The sequence below is a fragment of the Triticum aestivum genome, chromosome 5B (assembly GCF_018294505.1).
Source record: "Triticum aestivum cultivar Chinese Spring chromosome 5B, IWGSC CS RefSeq v2.1, whole genome shotgun sequence".
Taxonomy (NCBI): Eukaryota; Viridiplantae; Streptophyta; class Magnoliopsida; order Poales; family Poaceae; genus Triticum; species Triticum aestivum.
In genome coordinates this window covers 1,413,987-1,431,493 of record NC_057807.1, presented here as the reverse complement: position 1 = coordinate 1,431,493, position 17,507 = coordinate 1,413,987, and the positions used below count along the sequence as shown (strand labels likewise).

Sequence of the window (17,507 nt, the reverse complement as noted above, 5' to 3'; positions counted from 1 at the left end):
ATGAATAAAAATGGATGTATCTACAACTAAAATACATCTAGATACAGTGACAAGTAATTCCATGCAGCCATACAGGCCTGTGTAATGCTACATGTTTTCCTTCCTTTATTCACATATACGTACTGGTTAGTTGGCTGGCGAGTTGGGAGTTAAATAAATCACGCAACAGTTCACTACTACTTCCTCCGTTTCGAATTACTTGTCGCAGGTGTGTTTTAGTTCTAGATATATCCATTTCTGCGACGACTAATTTGGAACGGAGGAAGTACTACCAGGAGTAGTACACATACAGATGACAGCGCCATCGTTTTCACCTGAAACTACTGCTGTAGTAAAACTCTGTCGGTCGGGTCCCAGCGAGCAATACAACAGCAGGTTCTCATCTCACAGATCGATCAATGGGGTTTTATTTTTCCATCCACAAATCGCAATCGCCTCCAATCCAACAACAACAACAACGCATACAGAGGGGCACGATGAAAGGAACAAGATGCCACGGCCCCTCTCTCATTTCTGCAGGTCTATGTCCACCGTCGTCGTGTCGGAGCGGAGCCTCTTGGGCTCCCGCTCGCCCAGGTGCAGCGAGAAGCAGATGTCCTCCGCCGAGCTCTCCAGGTTGCAGTTGTTTTCCAGCTCGCCGTTGCCTCCTTGCTCGTCGCGCATCGGGGACATGCCCATCAGGTTCGGGATGAACTGCCGCTCCTCCACGTTGCTGTTTACCCCATCCACCGTGTCGACGTGGAACTCGTCGGGCCCAAAGGGCTGGTCCGTCGAGTTGGCAGAGCCGTCCCGTGGAAGCTGCTGGATGTTGATCCCCAGGGGCTCGTAGATCTTGTCCACTTTCTCGGCTTCTTGCGGGGTGGTGGCCACGGGCGGCGACGACTCGGTGGCCGTAGAATTGGCCGCCGCCACCGTGATCCTCTGCTCCTCCAGGGCCTCTGTTGTGCCAACCAACAAAGAGAGGAGGAAATCAAGGTGATGCTACAAACAAGGGATGCTGACAACAACATGTCTGTCTAGCTGTTGTGTGTCCAGCAGACAACACTCACTCAGTGTTAGGAAAAGGACAGACCTTGCAGCCCTTCGCTTGTCGTGATCAGATCGAGCTCGAGGAGGTCAAGAAGGCGCCCCAGATCAACACCACTCGTCCAGTTCTCTGGGCCCTGCCCACTTTTCAGCTTCAACCTTCCGCGGTTGGCCGTGCCACCCCATATAATCCCTATAGGCTGTGGCTTCTCACCATCTTGTCCTGTTAAGATTATAAGGCTTCCGCTGTCCCCTTCAAGATCAAACGTTTGCTGGTTCTCCCCGACGACAAGGAAGTCGGTGAAAAAGCATATGCCCTTCTCGTCGTTGTATTCAAGAGCATATGCCATGACGGTCCCTGTCGTATGGCCTGAGCTTCTTCCAACTTTCACAACTTGCTTCCCGATGAGACTGCCAATCGGGGACTGCAGATCGATTGCCTTGATGTCACCGATGAGTCCAACTCCTTTAACTGAGGTGCTGACATTGGTAATGTCAAAGTCGTCCGCAAATGGTATAAATGCACCATCAGCACGGACAAATGTTTCTGCAGATGCACCGCACAGGTAAATGGCATTTCAATTTATGAGAACAAGAGCATTATAAGGAAAAAAATGGCAGCAAAAGCATGAAATGAGCGTGGTGAATGGAGTACAAGATACGCCATGTATGCCAAAAACACGAAATACTCAGAAACATTTCATTTTCTGTTTCACTAGAGTCGGCAGTTGAATAAAAAAAAAGGGCAACCTGGTGCATGTAGCTCCCGCTTGCGCAGGGTCCAGGGAAGGGTCCGACCACTTTGGGTCTATAGTACGCAGCCTTTCCCTACATTTCTGTAAGAGGCTGTTTCCATGGTCACAAGGCAGCAGCTTTACCACTGCGCCAAGGCTCCCCTTGGCAGTTGAATAGTTGAACAAATATATGAAGCAATCTGTGATGACGAAAAATGTTACCTGGGTTCGTTCCCGCATAGATACCATACCAAACATCATCCGTGATAAAAGATGTGGCTCTCTCAACAGCACCGAGGTAAACTCCAGGTCCAAGATTAGGGGGCAACGGATGGAACATCTTCTGATTAGGATAATCCAGGTCAACTGCAACATGTCTGTTCGTTAGGAAGCCTACTTGCTTGTTGCCAGTTCGACTCTTCACGATGGCACCCAAAGTCCCGTATGTTTCAAGACTAGCTACCTGAGAATTAAAACCGAAACAACTAAGTCACAATATCAATTCATGAGAGTATGAGACTGGTATGTATGTCCAGAGTTATTCAGTGTCAATGCATGAAACTGATGTGTGTGTCGAGAGCTGACAGATAAATAATGATTTTGATGTACTAAATGAAAATGAATGGAATAAAAAAACAGAATCTCTGGTCTTTGTGGTGTATGATTTATAGCAAAGCAGGGTTTGGTAAACATATAAGAGTAGGAAAACCATAGTATTGACAGGTTGTTCGGTTGCATCATAGGAAAACATAGGAATGTTTTAAGAAGTTTTGAGTCAATGGAAGTAAAACTAAATAAAATACAGCGTGAATGAATCCCACAGCAAATTCATCCAGACTGCAATCCTACGGATGTGAGGTGTAATAACTAGTTAACTGTGAAGAGGACAGGGCAAACAGGCAACAGTAGCTGTGGAAAAAAAATATGACCTGTGAACCAGAGCCTATAGATGGATCACTACCCCGCAGCCCATCAACAAGCTCGTCATACAATTGTTCCTTTGGAGTCGGTGCTGGTGCACCATAATAAGAGAACTCAACAACATCAACATCACACCACACACCCCCAGGTCCCTGTTCATGGAAGGAACATTCACAGATACAGGTTATGAAAGTTCATACTAGTGTGGACTAAATAAGAAATTGCTAAAAACAAACAACAAAACCAAGTGTACCTCAAGGGCGGCTGGAAGGCACTGCGTAGGCCTGAGCCACTTCTTGTTAACCTTGCGAGCAACAAACACGAGGATGGCAGGCGTGTCGGTCAACGTGCCCTTCCTGATCCGAAAGCCTATGGCCGTGCCAAGGCTGAAGCGGCGCAGGATCTTGCTGTGGAACGCCCTTATAATCATGAGATCGAGCAAGGTGGTGGCCTGCTGGCCTTTGGGCAGGCGGCCAAGGTGTCCCGGCAGCACGCCCTTCTGCAGGTTCCCAAAGTAGTTGGCGCGGCCCTCGGCGGAGCCGTGCATCAGCGTAGACGTGGGCCAAGAGAAGTAGGCGGCGCTGCTTTCGGAGTGCTGACCAGCTGAGGCGACGGGCTGGAGAGGGGACGGGCAGCAGTTATGGCCGTTGCATCCGTTGTTCCTCTCCATGTCCAGCCCTGACCCCTCCGACTGCTGCTGCTGCGACGCATGCGCCTTCCAAATGTCTGAAGGCTGCATTATGCCAGTAGTACCATCTGGGTCTTTTGAGCTCTATAGGTCTTCAACATCAACCTGTAAGCATCGAAGAGCAGAACCTTGTGTTGAAAACAAATTCATTATACGACTCGGCATCAAACTAGACTAGAGAGTGTCCGGTAATATCAGAGACAAAATCATCGTTGTTGTCACTGGTAAACTGATTACAGCCGACCTCACTCACTCACTCACTGCTAAGTGATACGTAGTAGTGAGTATCTGCTAATACCACAAAGAAAACCATCGTTGTTGCCACTAGTTACAGCCGAACTAACTCACTCACTCACTCACTGCTAGTGCTAGTAGTACATTCAGACGGTGATATTGCAGCATCTCTGAGTAACAACAGCTAACTAGAAGCAGCAGCATGGATCAATTCCGCTAAAACTGAGAGAGGCCGTGCACCCGCTGCATACCTCGGGTGGGTAGGGGGCGTGGTCGAGGCAGCGGTGGGGTGGCCGGCGACGGCGACGGCGACGGAGACGGAGACTCCGCGATGCGTGGAGAGCGGCTCAGAGCGGCGGCGCTGCTTGCGGATGCGGAGGCAACGGCGCCATTACCGGCCGCAGGATCTGGATGCGGAGGAGCTAGGGGGGGCTGGGAGGCGGGCGGGCGGGCGGCCGGGGAGGTGGATCTGGCCGGGGAGGGTGCGGGGGAGTGGAGACGCAGACTCACGCTGGGATGTGATGTGTGGCACTTCCGCTGTAATTTCCCACCAAATTCGGATCCATTTGGGCTTTAGCTGCGTAAATTAACCACCTACTCCTTTTTGACCACTCGACTGATCTCTCCCACCGCTGTGAAAAAACGAATTTGCTCCATCTAGAACCGAAATTCCATTACGTGGCCGGTCTCGGCTGATCAGAATCGTCCAGATGCATTTGAATTCGAGTCTCTAGATGTATTCTTTTCCTATTTTGTATCATACATAGGTATCAAAGATAGTCACTCATTAAAAGATGGACGAGGCAACGGACACGTGATGATGCACTAGGGTTTGCGTCAGAGGAGGAGAGAGGACGGGCGGCGGTGCAAAAACCTGTTCGAGGTTGGGATAGAAGTAGTAAAACGACGTGTGAGGGAAAGAGATGTGGACTGGTCGGGTTTTCCTGGGCTTGGCCCATGGTTTTGGCGTCGTCAAAGTGCGGACGATGCACAACGAAGAAGAGCTACACATCGAATGAATGATAAAGGAGCGGAATAAAAAACTCCTTGCGTTTTTTTAGATAGGTGAGCAAGTTTCAGATGATTCGGCGGAGCAGTAGCCCGTCAATGTCATGCTTGAACAACTAATCATATATAACAACCCGGTTAACGTTAGAGCGCCTAGCTTGATTTCTGAAGCAGCGGCCCAATTGACACAACCGGGTTGGCCTAAAAGAAGCGCCGTACGTGTGATCAGACGGCCATCACATATTAAAACACTCATTAGAGGTTGGACGAGGCGACGGACAAGTGATGTCGCACTAGGGGTTGCGATAGAGGAGGATAGGAGCAGGCGGCGGCGCAAACCTGTTTGAGGTTGGGATGGAAGTAGTAAAACGACGTGCGATAGAGAGATGTGGACTCGTCAGATTTTACTGCGCTTGGCCCATGTGTTTAACGTCGTCGAAGTACAAACAATAGACGACGAAGAGGAGCTAAACATTGAACGAATGGGAGAGCACGACGAAAGGAGCGGAATGGATAAAGAAAAAAAGAAATCTTACGTACTTTTTTGTATATGAAAAAAGATCCAAATAATTTGAGGGGGCAATAGCTCATCAACGTCATGCTTAAACAACCAATTATAGATACTAATCCGAATTAACGTGAGGGTTTCTAGCTTTATCTCCGGAGTAGCGGCTAGCTGACACAACTGACATGGCCCAAGCGAAGCAGCAAGATAGCGGAATGATCTTGTACATCCATATGTGTGATCGGGCACCCTCTCACGGTTTAAAACGCTGTCAGAGGAGAATATCGTTTTGGATCTCGGCCTTCATGGAGGCCGGATTTCAAAATTCAAATGTTTTAATTTCAAAATAATCTGAAAAAAATTGTACAAGTAAACTAAGGATGTGATGTGCATGTGTGTAAAATTTGAAAATGAAATACGTTGAAATGTGATCTGTAAAAAAGACAAATTCATGGTCTGAAAAGATGAATAGTATCATGTGTTAAAAAGCCACATATTATTATTTTTTCACAACCTCATTTCTATGTATATCATCTGAAAAATTATACACTTGTGCACTATGCCTCAACCTACATATGTATTTTCTTTCAAAAATTTTGAAATGTAAAAATATGGATTTTCACGAATTTTGAATCTTGCATGTGAAGATCTTTATGGAGCTCGGCCTCCAAAAGCAATTTCTGCTGTTAGAGGGCCTATGTAGTTTAGTTATACTGTTTTGTCATATATATGTAGACTCAAAGCGCTGTCAGAGGCCGTAGGTGGCTCACTTTTTTTTTGTAATGAAATAAAGAATAAATTTGACCCACTTTGGACTTTGGAGTGGAAATCGAATCTGGAATGGAACGTGCGGGGCCACCCTGTCAGTCAGCCGTCCGACCCCAACCAACCAATAAAGCAAAGCCGACGGAGCGCACCGCATCTTCCTCCGACTCGCCGTCCGCCCCGATTCGCGAACCAAACCCTAACCCTACCTCATCGCTCCAATGGCCGGAGACCCGTCGCCGTCGCCGTCGCCGCCCGGATCCCCCGCCAAGCACCGCCGCCGCCGGGAGCGCGACGACGCGGACCCCGCCCCCGACGCCTCCCCGAAGCGCCGCAGGCACCACCACCGCCACCACCACCGCTCCCACCGCCACCGCCGTCCGGACGACGCCCAGCCCCCGCCGCCCTCTGCGGCCGACGGAGAAGACGTCGAGGAGGGGGAGATACTAGACGATGCCGGCGCCGGCGCCGGCGGGGCTATGGAAGTCGATGGCGGCCCCCGCGGGGACGACCCCGCATCTCCGCGAGCCGACCCGGTCTGTCTGCCCCCTTCTCCCTCACCCCCTCTCCCGTCATGCTGTGCTCGCCAATTCAAAGTCTCTGCTAATTATACATGCTGTGTGCCCTCTCTCAGTCTAGGCAACACTATATTAAGCCTCGATTGTTCAGCTGCAACTCTTTGTTAACCCTAGATTCGAAATCCTAGCCAGAGCAGCTAGGCAAATTCCTGAATGAATCACTTGGAACCACCAACCAACAGCTCGAACGAAAAGAATAGTATGTAGTTTTTTTCTTCTTCTGTGCTTTCTCCATCCATGCTGCTTGCTACCCGAGCCGGGAAATCTACTTACCTTTTGACGTGTTTCAAGTGCAGGAGCTAGTCGGTGATCATGCTGGCACCAACTCGGCCGTTGACGTGACGCAGCCTAGTCATTCTCCGCCCTCAAAAGATGAAGGCAGGTTGAATCACACTGCTCGTGGCTCTGAAAGCGTAGGTATCTTTTCAGGTGATGAGGATAATAATGGTAAAGGACATGAACAGAGTCACAGGGTGTCAAAGTCTCCACGGCCGACAAAGGACAGGGGAAGGAACCATGAGGACGAGCGTCAAACTCTGTCCTCTAATAACGATTCTCATCAGAGAGATCACACCACCAAGAGATCTCCTTCCTCCAGGAACCACATTGAAGAGGTTCATTCTAGGAATCACCCAAGGTCCGGAGAAGCTGATGCCAAAGCTAATGGTTCGCGGGCAAGTCCAAGGGCTGACCCTGATCGTGACAACAACGACAGGAATGGTTTTGGTAGGCATGCAACTAGGACACGGGAAGACGACAGAGAAAGGAGCAGCAGTCGTGTTGTTCGTGATGGACATAGTGATAGGCGTGATAGCCGGGAAAGATATATGGATGAAAGAAGGCACAGCAGCATAGATAGAGACAATGTTGATCGTAGGCACAGAGAAAGGAGCAGCAGTCATAGTAGACCTGACAGAAGGGAGAGCGCACACCACACTCGTGAAGAAAGCAGGGAGAGGGAAAGGCGAAGTGGTAGCTCAAGGCATAAAGACCATCATAAAAGGGATACAAGCAAGGATCGTTATAAAGATTATGTCACGGTTGCTACTGGACATGAAAGGGATAAAGTGAGAGATGATAGAGACAGGGGCCGGCACAGGGATAGAGAAAGTGAAACTCGTAGAAGTGGAGCTGGAGAACGCAAGGACAGAATTAGCAGTAGTGATAGACACAAGGACTCTACACGCTCGAAATATAGCACGTCTGATGCTCATAAAGACAGGTCAAGATCTGGGGAGAAAGGTAGAGATGTAGACAGCAGAAGCCATCGATCTAGAGAAGTGAAGGAACATTCTTTCAAGTAAGGCGTTGTTCACACGATCTGCTATCTTATTTGTTTTGTTGCTTTTATTTTCTGGCACCCCATACTTCTGTCCTTGTGGTATTAGGGAGGAAGATGAAGAAGAGTATCAAGAGAAAATTGAGCAACAGTTAGCAATGCAGGAAGAAGATGACCCTGAAAAAATTAAGGAGGAAGCGAGGAGAAGGAAAGAAGCTATTATGGCGAAATATAGGCAGCAACAAGCACAGAAGCAGCAACCGGAATCTTTACCTAGAAGCAATGATGAAGGTAACTTGATTAGCTAAATTTGACCTATTCATGGGCTAACGAATGTACGTGTACTAGTTTATGTCCCATTGAACGAACTTTGTTGTGATAAATGTCTGTTTATTGTACAGAAGCAAGAGCAGTGGATAAAGATGAGACTGTAGATATGAAAGGTGATAATGATAGCAATTCTACGGACAACGAGGAAGCTGAAAATAAGCAGGACTCTTCAGATGCATTTGTTGGTGAGGCAGACTTCAATGTGGGTAAGTCCCCTGCTCATGATGCTGTTTTAGCCTGTGCTGAAGCATTGGGCAATGAGGGGACAACAGGTGTTTCAGGCCTTGGAGAGGGTACTCCAAAGGTAATTTTGTTCTCTTACCCTGCTACACAGTTTATTAAGCAGAAAATTTATGTTGGTCCTGTTAATTTTCAGAGTGAGAGATCGGCAGATATGTTTTGTGATGACATCTTTGGAGAGTCACCTGCAGGATTTCGGAAATTGGTATGGCTCTTATCAGTTTTCTTTAGACATGTCAATACAGAAGTTAAAAAGATATATCTCCTGCTGCTCTGATTGTCTATGACACCTTGTTCTGTTTGAACTTTGAAGATGAAATTTATTTTCCCAGCGTCATATTAAAATACCCTTTTACTGTTTACTCAGTTCGAGATCATTTGGTTGTGCAGGGCAAGGGAGACGGCTTGTGTATTGAGAAAAATGCTCTGCATGATAATTGGGATGATCCTGAGGGTTACTATAGTAAGTTCTGCTCTATATTATGCTCAAGTCTACCTATTTCTTGTTGTTTTGTTAAATATGGCCGCACACTTTTCTTGTACCTTACCTTTGCTACTCTCTACAGCTCATCGATTTGGGGAATTGTTGGATGGCCGTTATGAAATTACAGCCGCGCATGGGAAGGGGGTGTTCTCAACAGTCGTGCGGGCAAAGGATCTTAAAGCTGGGAAAGATGATCCTGAAGTAGTTGCTATTAAAATTATTCGCAAGAACGAGACAATGTGAGTATCCTATAGAAGCATTTTAATAGCCAATGCCTGTAATACGCAGAATAAAACATGAACTTTTAATTTGATTCTTGTGCGATGATTTAATTCAGTATTTGTTTCTACAGGTATAAGGCTGGTAAGCAAGAGGTTTCAATATTAGAAAAATTGGCAAGCGCGGATCGTGAGGACAGGCGCCACTGCGTGCGGTTCATTTCTAGTTTCATGTACCGGAACCATCTTTGCTTAGTTTTTGAATCTTTAAATATGAATCTCCGTGAGGTACTAAAGAAATTTGGTCGCAATATTGGGCTTAAACTGACTGCTGTGAGGGCATATTCAAAGCAGCTTTTCATCGCTCTGAAGCACCTGAAAAACTGCAAAGTTCTGCACTGTGATATAAAGCCAGACAATATGCTGGTATGGCATCTTGCCCTGCATATCTTTCACTCTACTGTATTATGTTTTGTAATCTCTTGTCAAATTTGATCGTATGAAACATCCTGTAGAGCTTTAGCTACTAGTTGCTTAGAAAGTCACACACAACTGGGTTGGCATTATGATGATTTTAATTGTACCCCTTTGATATTGTAGGTGAATGATGCTAAGAATGTCCTGAAGCTATGCGATTTTGGCAATGCTATGCTTGCTGGAATGAATGAGGTCACGCCTTATCTTGTCAGCCGTTTCTATCGGGCACCTGAGATCAGTGAGTTCTTTTTTCTTGTACCTTTTTTTGCTATTTTATTTTATAATGTTTCTGCTCGCAGGTTGTCTGCATACGCATACTTCTATTCAAAATGTATTTACCTCTAATGAATTATTTCTATTACAGTTCTTGGGTTGCCCTATGATCACCCATTGGACATCTGGTCAGTCGGCTGCTGCCTATATGAACTTTCTACTGGAAAGGTCCTGTTTCCAGGTGCAACTAATAATGATATGCTTCGTCTTCATATGGAACTGAAGGGCCCCTTCCCTAAGAAGATGCTCCGAAAGGTTAGAAAATCATCATGAACTTTACATACTTGCTCGTTTTCATGCTTGATTCTTGTATTAACTTCACAGTTGGAAGACTACATACTCATGTAATCCTGATGAACTCTGGTTGAATATACAAGTATTTTTCTAAGTAATGCTCCCAATTTTGTAGGGTGCTTTCACGATGCAACACTTTGACCAAGATCTCAATTTTAACGCTATTGAGGAAGATCCTGTGACCAAAAAGGTTCGTATGCAATACTCTTTAATTTGTAATTTGTAATGTATGTTATATAAATGTTTCAAACCACTAATTTATTCTATTTTTGTCAGCAGCCTATGAGGAAGTTGATTCTTAACATCAAACTGAAGGATTTTGGTTCTTTGGTTTCAAATTTTCCTGGCGAGGACCCAAAAATGCTCTCCAATTTTAAAGACCTTCTTGAAAAAATATTTGTCTTAGATCCAGATAAGAGGATAACCGTATCACAGGCACTTAGCCATCCATTTATCACTGGCAAGTGAAAATAAGATGTTGATTCCTCTTGACATTGTAAACTACAATTTGGGTTCCTCTTGTCTAATCATCGGCATTTCTATCTTGTGTCTGGGAGCTATGAGATCTGAGTGCGTGCCAAATGGACGAAGCATGGGGTTGCTGAAGAGATGCTGTCTTACGGACCTTGCTGCATGCACTTACCATTTGGATAGTTCTGTTGCTTGTAAGACAACTGGCCGGCTGGCATTACATTCTGTGTATACATTTTCCCAATGATTTACAAGATATACATGAAACTGTGCCTAACTTCATTTAACAATTGTACTGGCTTGTATGTTCGACCATCGAGGTTCTATGTATTTCTAGTAACTGGAGTGACAAATCTTTGCATGTGCTTGTAATGTGGGTGTAGCAGGCACACTTCTCATTTGTGCTGCCAAGCACTCTGCTGATGTTTAAGCTCGCCTGTTTTGCAATGCTTGGCCTCAGGCATTTACTTACTGTGCAGTGATCAATGCACTGGTCGTTTCTCACTGCTTGACAAGCTCTTTTGATATTTTATTTGATACAAAAACAGGCCTTCCTTGTTACTAATTTATTTATGCAATTTATATTTGGGTTAAAGATTCTAATTCTTTTTTTCGTTCAGGGTTTCTGCCAGGGCCTCTGCTGCATGCACTTATATATCCTAAAGGACCAACAGAAGAAGGTACCCTGGTTGTTATCTGGGTAACTTGTGTGTTTGAACACCATATAACATTATTTCCCCCCTATTGAAATCTGATGATTCTGCGATTAATTTTGCTAGACGAGTCATGTGTAGATGTAGTGATACTGAAGGTGCCCTGGTTGATATCTGGGTAACTTGTGTTTGAACACCATAGAACATCATTTCTTTTTCTCTTTTGAAATCTGATGATTCTGTCATTAATTTTGCTAGATGAGTCATGTGTAGGCGTAATGATACTGAAGGTGCCCTGGTTGACATCTGGGTAACTTGTGTGGTTGAACACCTATAACATCATTTCTTTTTTCTCTTTTGAAATATGATGATTCTGCAATAAATTTTGCTAAATGAGTCATGTCTAGACGCAGCGATACTGAATTTTGTCAATATTGGATATTCACATGTTCTTATGTTGGTCATCTGGTTTCTTCCTTAATACCCGTCCTTTCTGAATTTAGCATTTCTTTGCTATTTGGGATGGCTATGGTACGGCAAATGAAATGCCAAGAACTCTAAACTCTTTCATCCCTACATTTTGCCATGCCACCTTTCTCCACCTGTAGGATGATTAGTGAATGGGGCAATAGGTGCGTGTGAAGTGATCAAAATACAAACAAATGTAGCTTGTCATTTCCTTTTCTGTGGGATCGTTGAAGTTATGGATCTTTTTGAGAATTTGATGTAGACTGAAAGTCCACACTGCTATCTACTTCTGATATTCTGTGCGAATGGGCTTGTGATGTTCATCTTTCCTCTATTAGTTGTGCTTGCTTTACGAAAAGGGTTCTAAGAAAGTCTTTTCTTGTTATGCACCACTATCACTCCATGTGGAATATCAGTCAAAAGTTTTTATTGTTTTTATGTTTGTTGAGGTCCAGGGATGGAGATTCCTGGATGCACTGGGTATTACTACACCTTGTCTTGGTAACCTCTTTCAACTAGCTGGATGTGTCAATGTTTCAGTTCGTCATTAAGAGTCTTTTTCATACAAATGTTTTCTGTATATAGGTCTAGATGTTATTTTGATCCCTTACAGTTTAACGAACTTGGAATTCATTGTAAGCCATGCTTCTATGTAGATCCACAACAGTTTTTTGTTAAAAAGATCGCAAGTTTTTGTGGAGAAACTAAAATGTTATTTTGTATTACAACTCCTGTAGCATTTGGCACTATCCTGCAGTGAGAAATCTAAGTCGTATGTAGCAAATAATCTGCATGTGTCCAAAAACTTAGCACAAGTATATATATGCATGTAGCATGGTAGAAGTAGGACCGAATGCTAGTTTATTAACTGAGGCAAAGCATCATCACTTGTCAGTTGCTTCCTCCATCAAAGTTTTAAGGCCACTTAGTCTGGTTAAGTCAAAACTGTTCTAAATTCGAGCAAGTTTGTAGAAGAAAATATCAACATGTATACAATACCCAATAAATACATTATTACGAAGACCTATTTCATGACTGATCTGGTGTTCTTTTTTGGGTGTGTCTAGGGCACATATAGATGTGCTCTAGTTATTGCACATCTAAGTTAGTGAATCAAGCATAAAGAGAAAAAGAAAAACATAAAGAAAATATTCACACGAATCTCAATGTAACATGTGCTTTAGCAAAACTGTTCTTTTTTCTACAAATTTGGTCAAACGAAGTGGCCTTAATAAGAGGGAGTAAGAGAAGGCAAAGGCAAATGGCTAGCTGTACTTGTCCCATGTCGATAGATTCACGTGGCCTTTTCCTAATTTTATTATCTGAAACTTCATCCTGAAGCTCATGCTTATGCAAGCCATTTTTATTTTTGACCTGATCATATATGCTATATGCATATGTATGCATCATGAAACATTGGCGAGATCTAGAAAATTAAGCACCTTGATGGATACAACCTTTTGTCTTGGATGAGTGCAATTTGCCTGATTTACTTCCACTTGTGTCAGAAAACTTGACCTTGGACTGGATGGTAAGTGCTTAGAAATTACGAGTGTCGTTCTGACTTTGTGTTTCACTTTCCTTCTCTTATTTTTTTGTTCATGTTTTGAGTATCCACCGACATTTTGAACCATCTATATTTTAGTAAAACTATAACATGAATAAATTATATTTATCTGATTATTATACTTTCTCCGTTTTGTAATTCTTGTCGTGGTTTTTAGTTAAAAAATGAACTAAAATCATGACCAAAATTATGGAACGGAGGGAATACTATTTTGCTAACAATAGTGGCTGTGTGTTTCTGGTTAAAAGGTTGTTTGTAAATCTGAAAAAAAAGGTTGTTTGTAAATCTGAAGGAATTGCTTGTAGGCTAGGTTATTGACAAGTTACTCCCTCTTTAAACAAATGTAAGACGTTTTAGGTCACTACTTTATACTCCCTCCATTCCAAAATATAGTGCGCCCGCGTTTCCTGAGGTCAAACTTTGACCATAAATTTAACGAACGAGACCGACTGCGGCGGGAGAAAAAGTTACATAATTAAAAACTTCTTTCGAATACGAATTCACTGATATAACTTTTGCCCCCGCCGCAATCGGTCTTGGTAGTTAAATTTACGGTCAAAGTTAAAGCACGGGGATAGAGGAAGCACCACATTGTGGAATGGAGGGAGTAGTGTTCTAAAATGTGTTACATTTGTTTACAGCGGGAGTACCATATGTAGGATGCTTTTTTTTTAGGAATTTACAATTCATGTGTTATTCCTGTTGTTACTCGAAGGATAGATTGCATTACATAATGTGCTAACAGCTGTAGTGATGCTGATTTGATGGACAAGGACTGTCCGTCCGTCTGTTCGTAGTTTTTGTCCTTTGAACCTTTTTTCAGGGCAAGGTTAGTTGGCTGCATGGGTGACAGAAAGTGAGAGTTCTCAGCAGCATCCTTGGTATCCATCATATATCTACTATTCCAAGTGCAGTGCAGGGGGAGATGAGATTTTGTGATTTTGCTTGGTACGGTGGATGGATGTATGATGGCTAATTTCAGTTGTCTTGGATTAGAATGCGATAAATAATCTGCAATTTCATTGGTCATCATGATTTAATGATGCTAAATTTCCCCAATTTCCCCAACCTTGGGATTTTTATGGGCAGCAAGGACGCAAAATTTTAAAAACCAAGCGGACTGACCATTCATGTGTTTTGATGTTGTCAACTTGTGCACAGGAAGCCATGCTTTTGCTAAATAGTAAGGCAAAAAATTGTATCTTCGTCAAACATGTAATTCAATGAATAATGAGCAAAAACATGATGCTTAAAATAAAACAGAACATGTTAGTAATCGTACTAAACAAATTTCAGTTGTCGGAATACCAATAGTAATTTTTTATAATGAAAATTATAAATGAGAAGAAGCAGTGAAAACAATCAACTAAAATGGAGAAGCCCAAAACGCTGAACGCCTTGTGCACTCATGTGAGATAGATGGACCATTTATATTATTCAAATAAATTGGTTAAATTAATACATAAAATGTATCAATTCGGACATGCTATATGTAATGTAGCAGGTGGAGTTCATTTGAACGATATGCTCAACGTGGTTTCTGAAAGGAATCGAGCTTCTGGAGAATTTGGGTTGGGATGCACATTGGTTGCAAAATATTCTTATATGTAATCAATGTAACTCAGTTACGTCAAAACATAAGTGCTGAGAGGCTTTCCCTTAAAAAAATAAACCTTAACATCCATCTCCGTCCACGATTATCATTCTGACTCACAAACATCTCTTGATCCCAACAGCGAGCAAAGCAACATGTCGACAGCGGTTCAACGCGAGTTTCTTCTCCTAGTAAAAAACCTAGGGTTCTTGCCGCCAAGAGTTTCTCTTTCACAACATCTACCTGGAGCTTTCTCCTTGTTACCTGGGTTGATCAAGGGGTCTCTTGGCACACCTTCCGGACCTTGGTGGTGAGCACAATCTAGGGCTTGGGTTTTCTTGCTCGCTGTTTGATAGACATAGACATGAAGATAGGTGATGCTGGGGGGTCTAGTAGCAAAGCAAGGAGGAAACATGTGGAGGATCTCTTGGAGAGATTAAGGTTGCATGAAAAGGACGATGGAGATTTTGTTTGGGAGGATGAGATCCACGAGGCGGTGATGGCAGCCAAGTTGCTCATGATTGCTAGGGTTCACACAACTCAGGGGTTCAACCCTATGGCCCTGTACTCGGAGGAGGTCCGTTTAGAATCCGGCGGAGGGGGCAACCTAGAGGAGAATTGAGGACAATATTGACAATTCAATTTAACTGATTGGTGACTGGAGTAAGACCATGAATATGGGACCATGGCTGTATAGATACCAAGCTTTGATCATGGAAGAATATGGTGACTGCAAGAATCCTCGTTCGGTACTCTTGAAGAAGTTGTTCGTGTGGCACATGTTCTGAAATTGCGTGACAACACCAGTATGACTATCGAAATCATGAGCATCAACACGAAGGTTCCAAATCCAAGTGGTAGTATCAGGACCCTTAGCTAGTGTTCTTGTGAAATGGACGGGTGTAGGATCGAAAGTATGTCTAGAGGGGGGGTGATTAGACTACTTGACCAAATAAAAATCTAGCCTTTTCCCAATTTTAAGTCTTGGCAGATTTTAGCAACTTATCACAAGTCAAGCAATCAACCTACACATGCAATTCTAAGAGTATAGCAGCGAAATGTAAATCATTTGCATATGAAGGTAAAGGGGAGGAGTTTGAAGGGAGCAAACGCAATGTAGACACGGAGATTTTTGGCGTGGTTCCGATAGGTGGTGCTATCGTACATCCACGTTGATGGAGACTTCAACCCATGAAGGGTAACGGCTACGTGAGTCCACGAAGGGCTCCACCCACGATGGGTCCACGAAGAAGCAACCTTGTCTATCCCACCATGGCCATCGCCCACGAAGGACTTGACTCACTTGGGTAGATCTTCACGAAGTAGGCGATCTCCTTGCCCTTACAAACTCCTTGGTTCAACTCCACAATCTTGACGGAGGCTCCTAAGTGACACCTAACCAATCTAGGAGACACCACTCTCCAAAAGGTAACAGATGGTGTGTTGATGATGAACTCCTTGCTCTTGTGCTTCAAATGATAGTCTCCCCTGTTGGGAATATGCCCTAGAGGCAATAATAAATTAGTTATTATTATATTTCCTCATTCATGATAATCGTTTATTATCCATGCTAGAATTGTATTGATAGGAAACTCAGATACATGTGTGGATACATAGACAACACCATGTCCCTAGTAAGCCTCTAGTTGACTAGCTCGTTGATCAATAGATGGTTACGGTTTCCTGACCATGGACATTGGATGTCGTTGATGACGGGATCACATCATTAGGAGAATGATGTAATGGACAAGACCCAATCCTAAGCCTAGCACAAGATCATAGTTCGTATGCTAAAGCTTTTCTAATGTCAAGTATCATTTCCTTAGACCATGAGATTGTGCAACTCCCGGATACCGTAGGAATGCTTTGGGTGTGCCAAACGTCACAACGTAACTGGGTGGCTATAAAGGTGCACTGCAGGTATCTCCGAAAGTGTCTGTAGGGTTGGCACGAATCGAGACTGGGATTTGTCACTCCGTGTAAATGGAGAGGTATCTCTGGGCCTACTCGGTAGGACATCATCATAATGTGCACAATGTGACCAAGGAGTTGATCACGGGATGATGTGTTACGGAACAAGTAAAGAGACTTGCCGGTAACAAGATTGAACAAGGTCTCGGGATACCGACGATCGAATCTCGGAGAAGTACTATACCGATAGACAAAGGGAATTGAATATGAGATTGATTGAATCCTCGACATCGTGGTTCATCCGATGAGATCATCGTGGAGCATGTGGGAGCCAACATGGGTATCCAGATCCCGCTATTGGTTATTGATTGGAGAGTTGTCTCGGTCATGTCTACATGTCTCCCGAACCCGTAGGGTCTACACACTTAAGGTTCGGTGACGCTAGAGTTGTAGAGATATTAGTATGCGGTAAACCGAAAGTTGTTCGGAGTCCCGGATGAGATCCCGGACATCACGAGGAGTTCCGGAATGGTCCGGAGGTAAAGATTTATATATAGGAAGTCCAGTTTCGGCCACCAGGAGAGTTTCGGGAGTCATCGATATTGTACCGGGACCACCAGAAGGGTCCCGGGGGTCCACCGGGTGGGGCCACCTGTCTCGGAGGGCCCCATGGGCTGAAGGGGCGTGGGAACCAGCCCCTGGTGGGCTGGTGCGCCCCCCCCCCTTAGGCCTCCCATGTGCCTAGGGTTGGAAACCCTAAGGGGTGGGGGCGCCTCCACTTGGCTTGGA

The 17,507-nt window shown here is 44.3% G+C and overlaps 2 protein-coding genes across 3 annotated transcripts; one reads left to right on the top strand and one right to left on the bottom strand.

Moving 5' to 3' along the window:
* Window positions 1-307: 307 nt before the first annotated feature.
* On the bottom strand, window positions 308-4,139 carry LOC123110036 (protein NARROW LEAF 1). Its single transcript, XM_044530439.1, has 6 exons — window positions 3,855-4,139; window positions 2,935-3,474; window positions 2,690-2,833; window positions 1,983-2,223; window positions 1,073-1,573; window positions 308-938 (listed from the first exon to the last, which is right to left on the bottom strand). The coding sequence occupies exons 2-6, from the start codon at window positions 3,418-3,420 to the stop codon at window positions 508-510; spliced, it is 1,803 nt and encodes a 600-aa protein (XP_044386374.1). The 5' UTR covers window positions 3,421-3,474; window positions 3,855-4,139; the 3' UTR covers window positions 308-507.
* A 1,892-nt stretch (window positions 4,140-6,031) lies between these two features.
* LOC123110035 (serine/threonine-protein kinase prpf4B) lies at window positions 6,032-14,272 on the top strand. 2 transcript variants are annotated; one of them, XR_006453108.1, is made up of 13 exons: window positions 6,033-6,417; window positions 6,756-7,759; window positions 7,848-8,029; window positions 8,140-8,372; window positions 8,445-8,513; window positions 8,699-8,771; window positions 8,875-9,031; window positions 9,145-9,436; window positions 9,611-9,725; window positions 9,852-10,015; window positions 10,170-10,244; window positions 10,334-10,719; window positions 11,146-14,272. XR_006453108.1 is itself a non-coding variant. In XM_044530437.1 (12 exons), the coding sequence occupies exons 1-12, from the start codon at window positions 6,103-6,105 to the stop codon at window positions 10,520-10,522; spliced, it is 2,868 nt and encodes a 955-aa protein (XP_044386372.1). In that variant the 5' UTR covers window positions 6,032-6,102; the 3' UTR covers window positions 10,523-10,815. The 2 variants fall into 2 exon arrangements, 1 of the variants encoding a protein (XP_044386372.1); XM_044530437.1 differs by lacking the exon at window positions 11,146-14,272 and having other exon boundaries at window positions 6,032-6,417; window positions 10,334-10,815.
* Window positions 14,273-17,507: the final 3,235 nt, after the last annotated feature.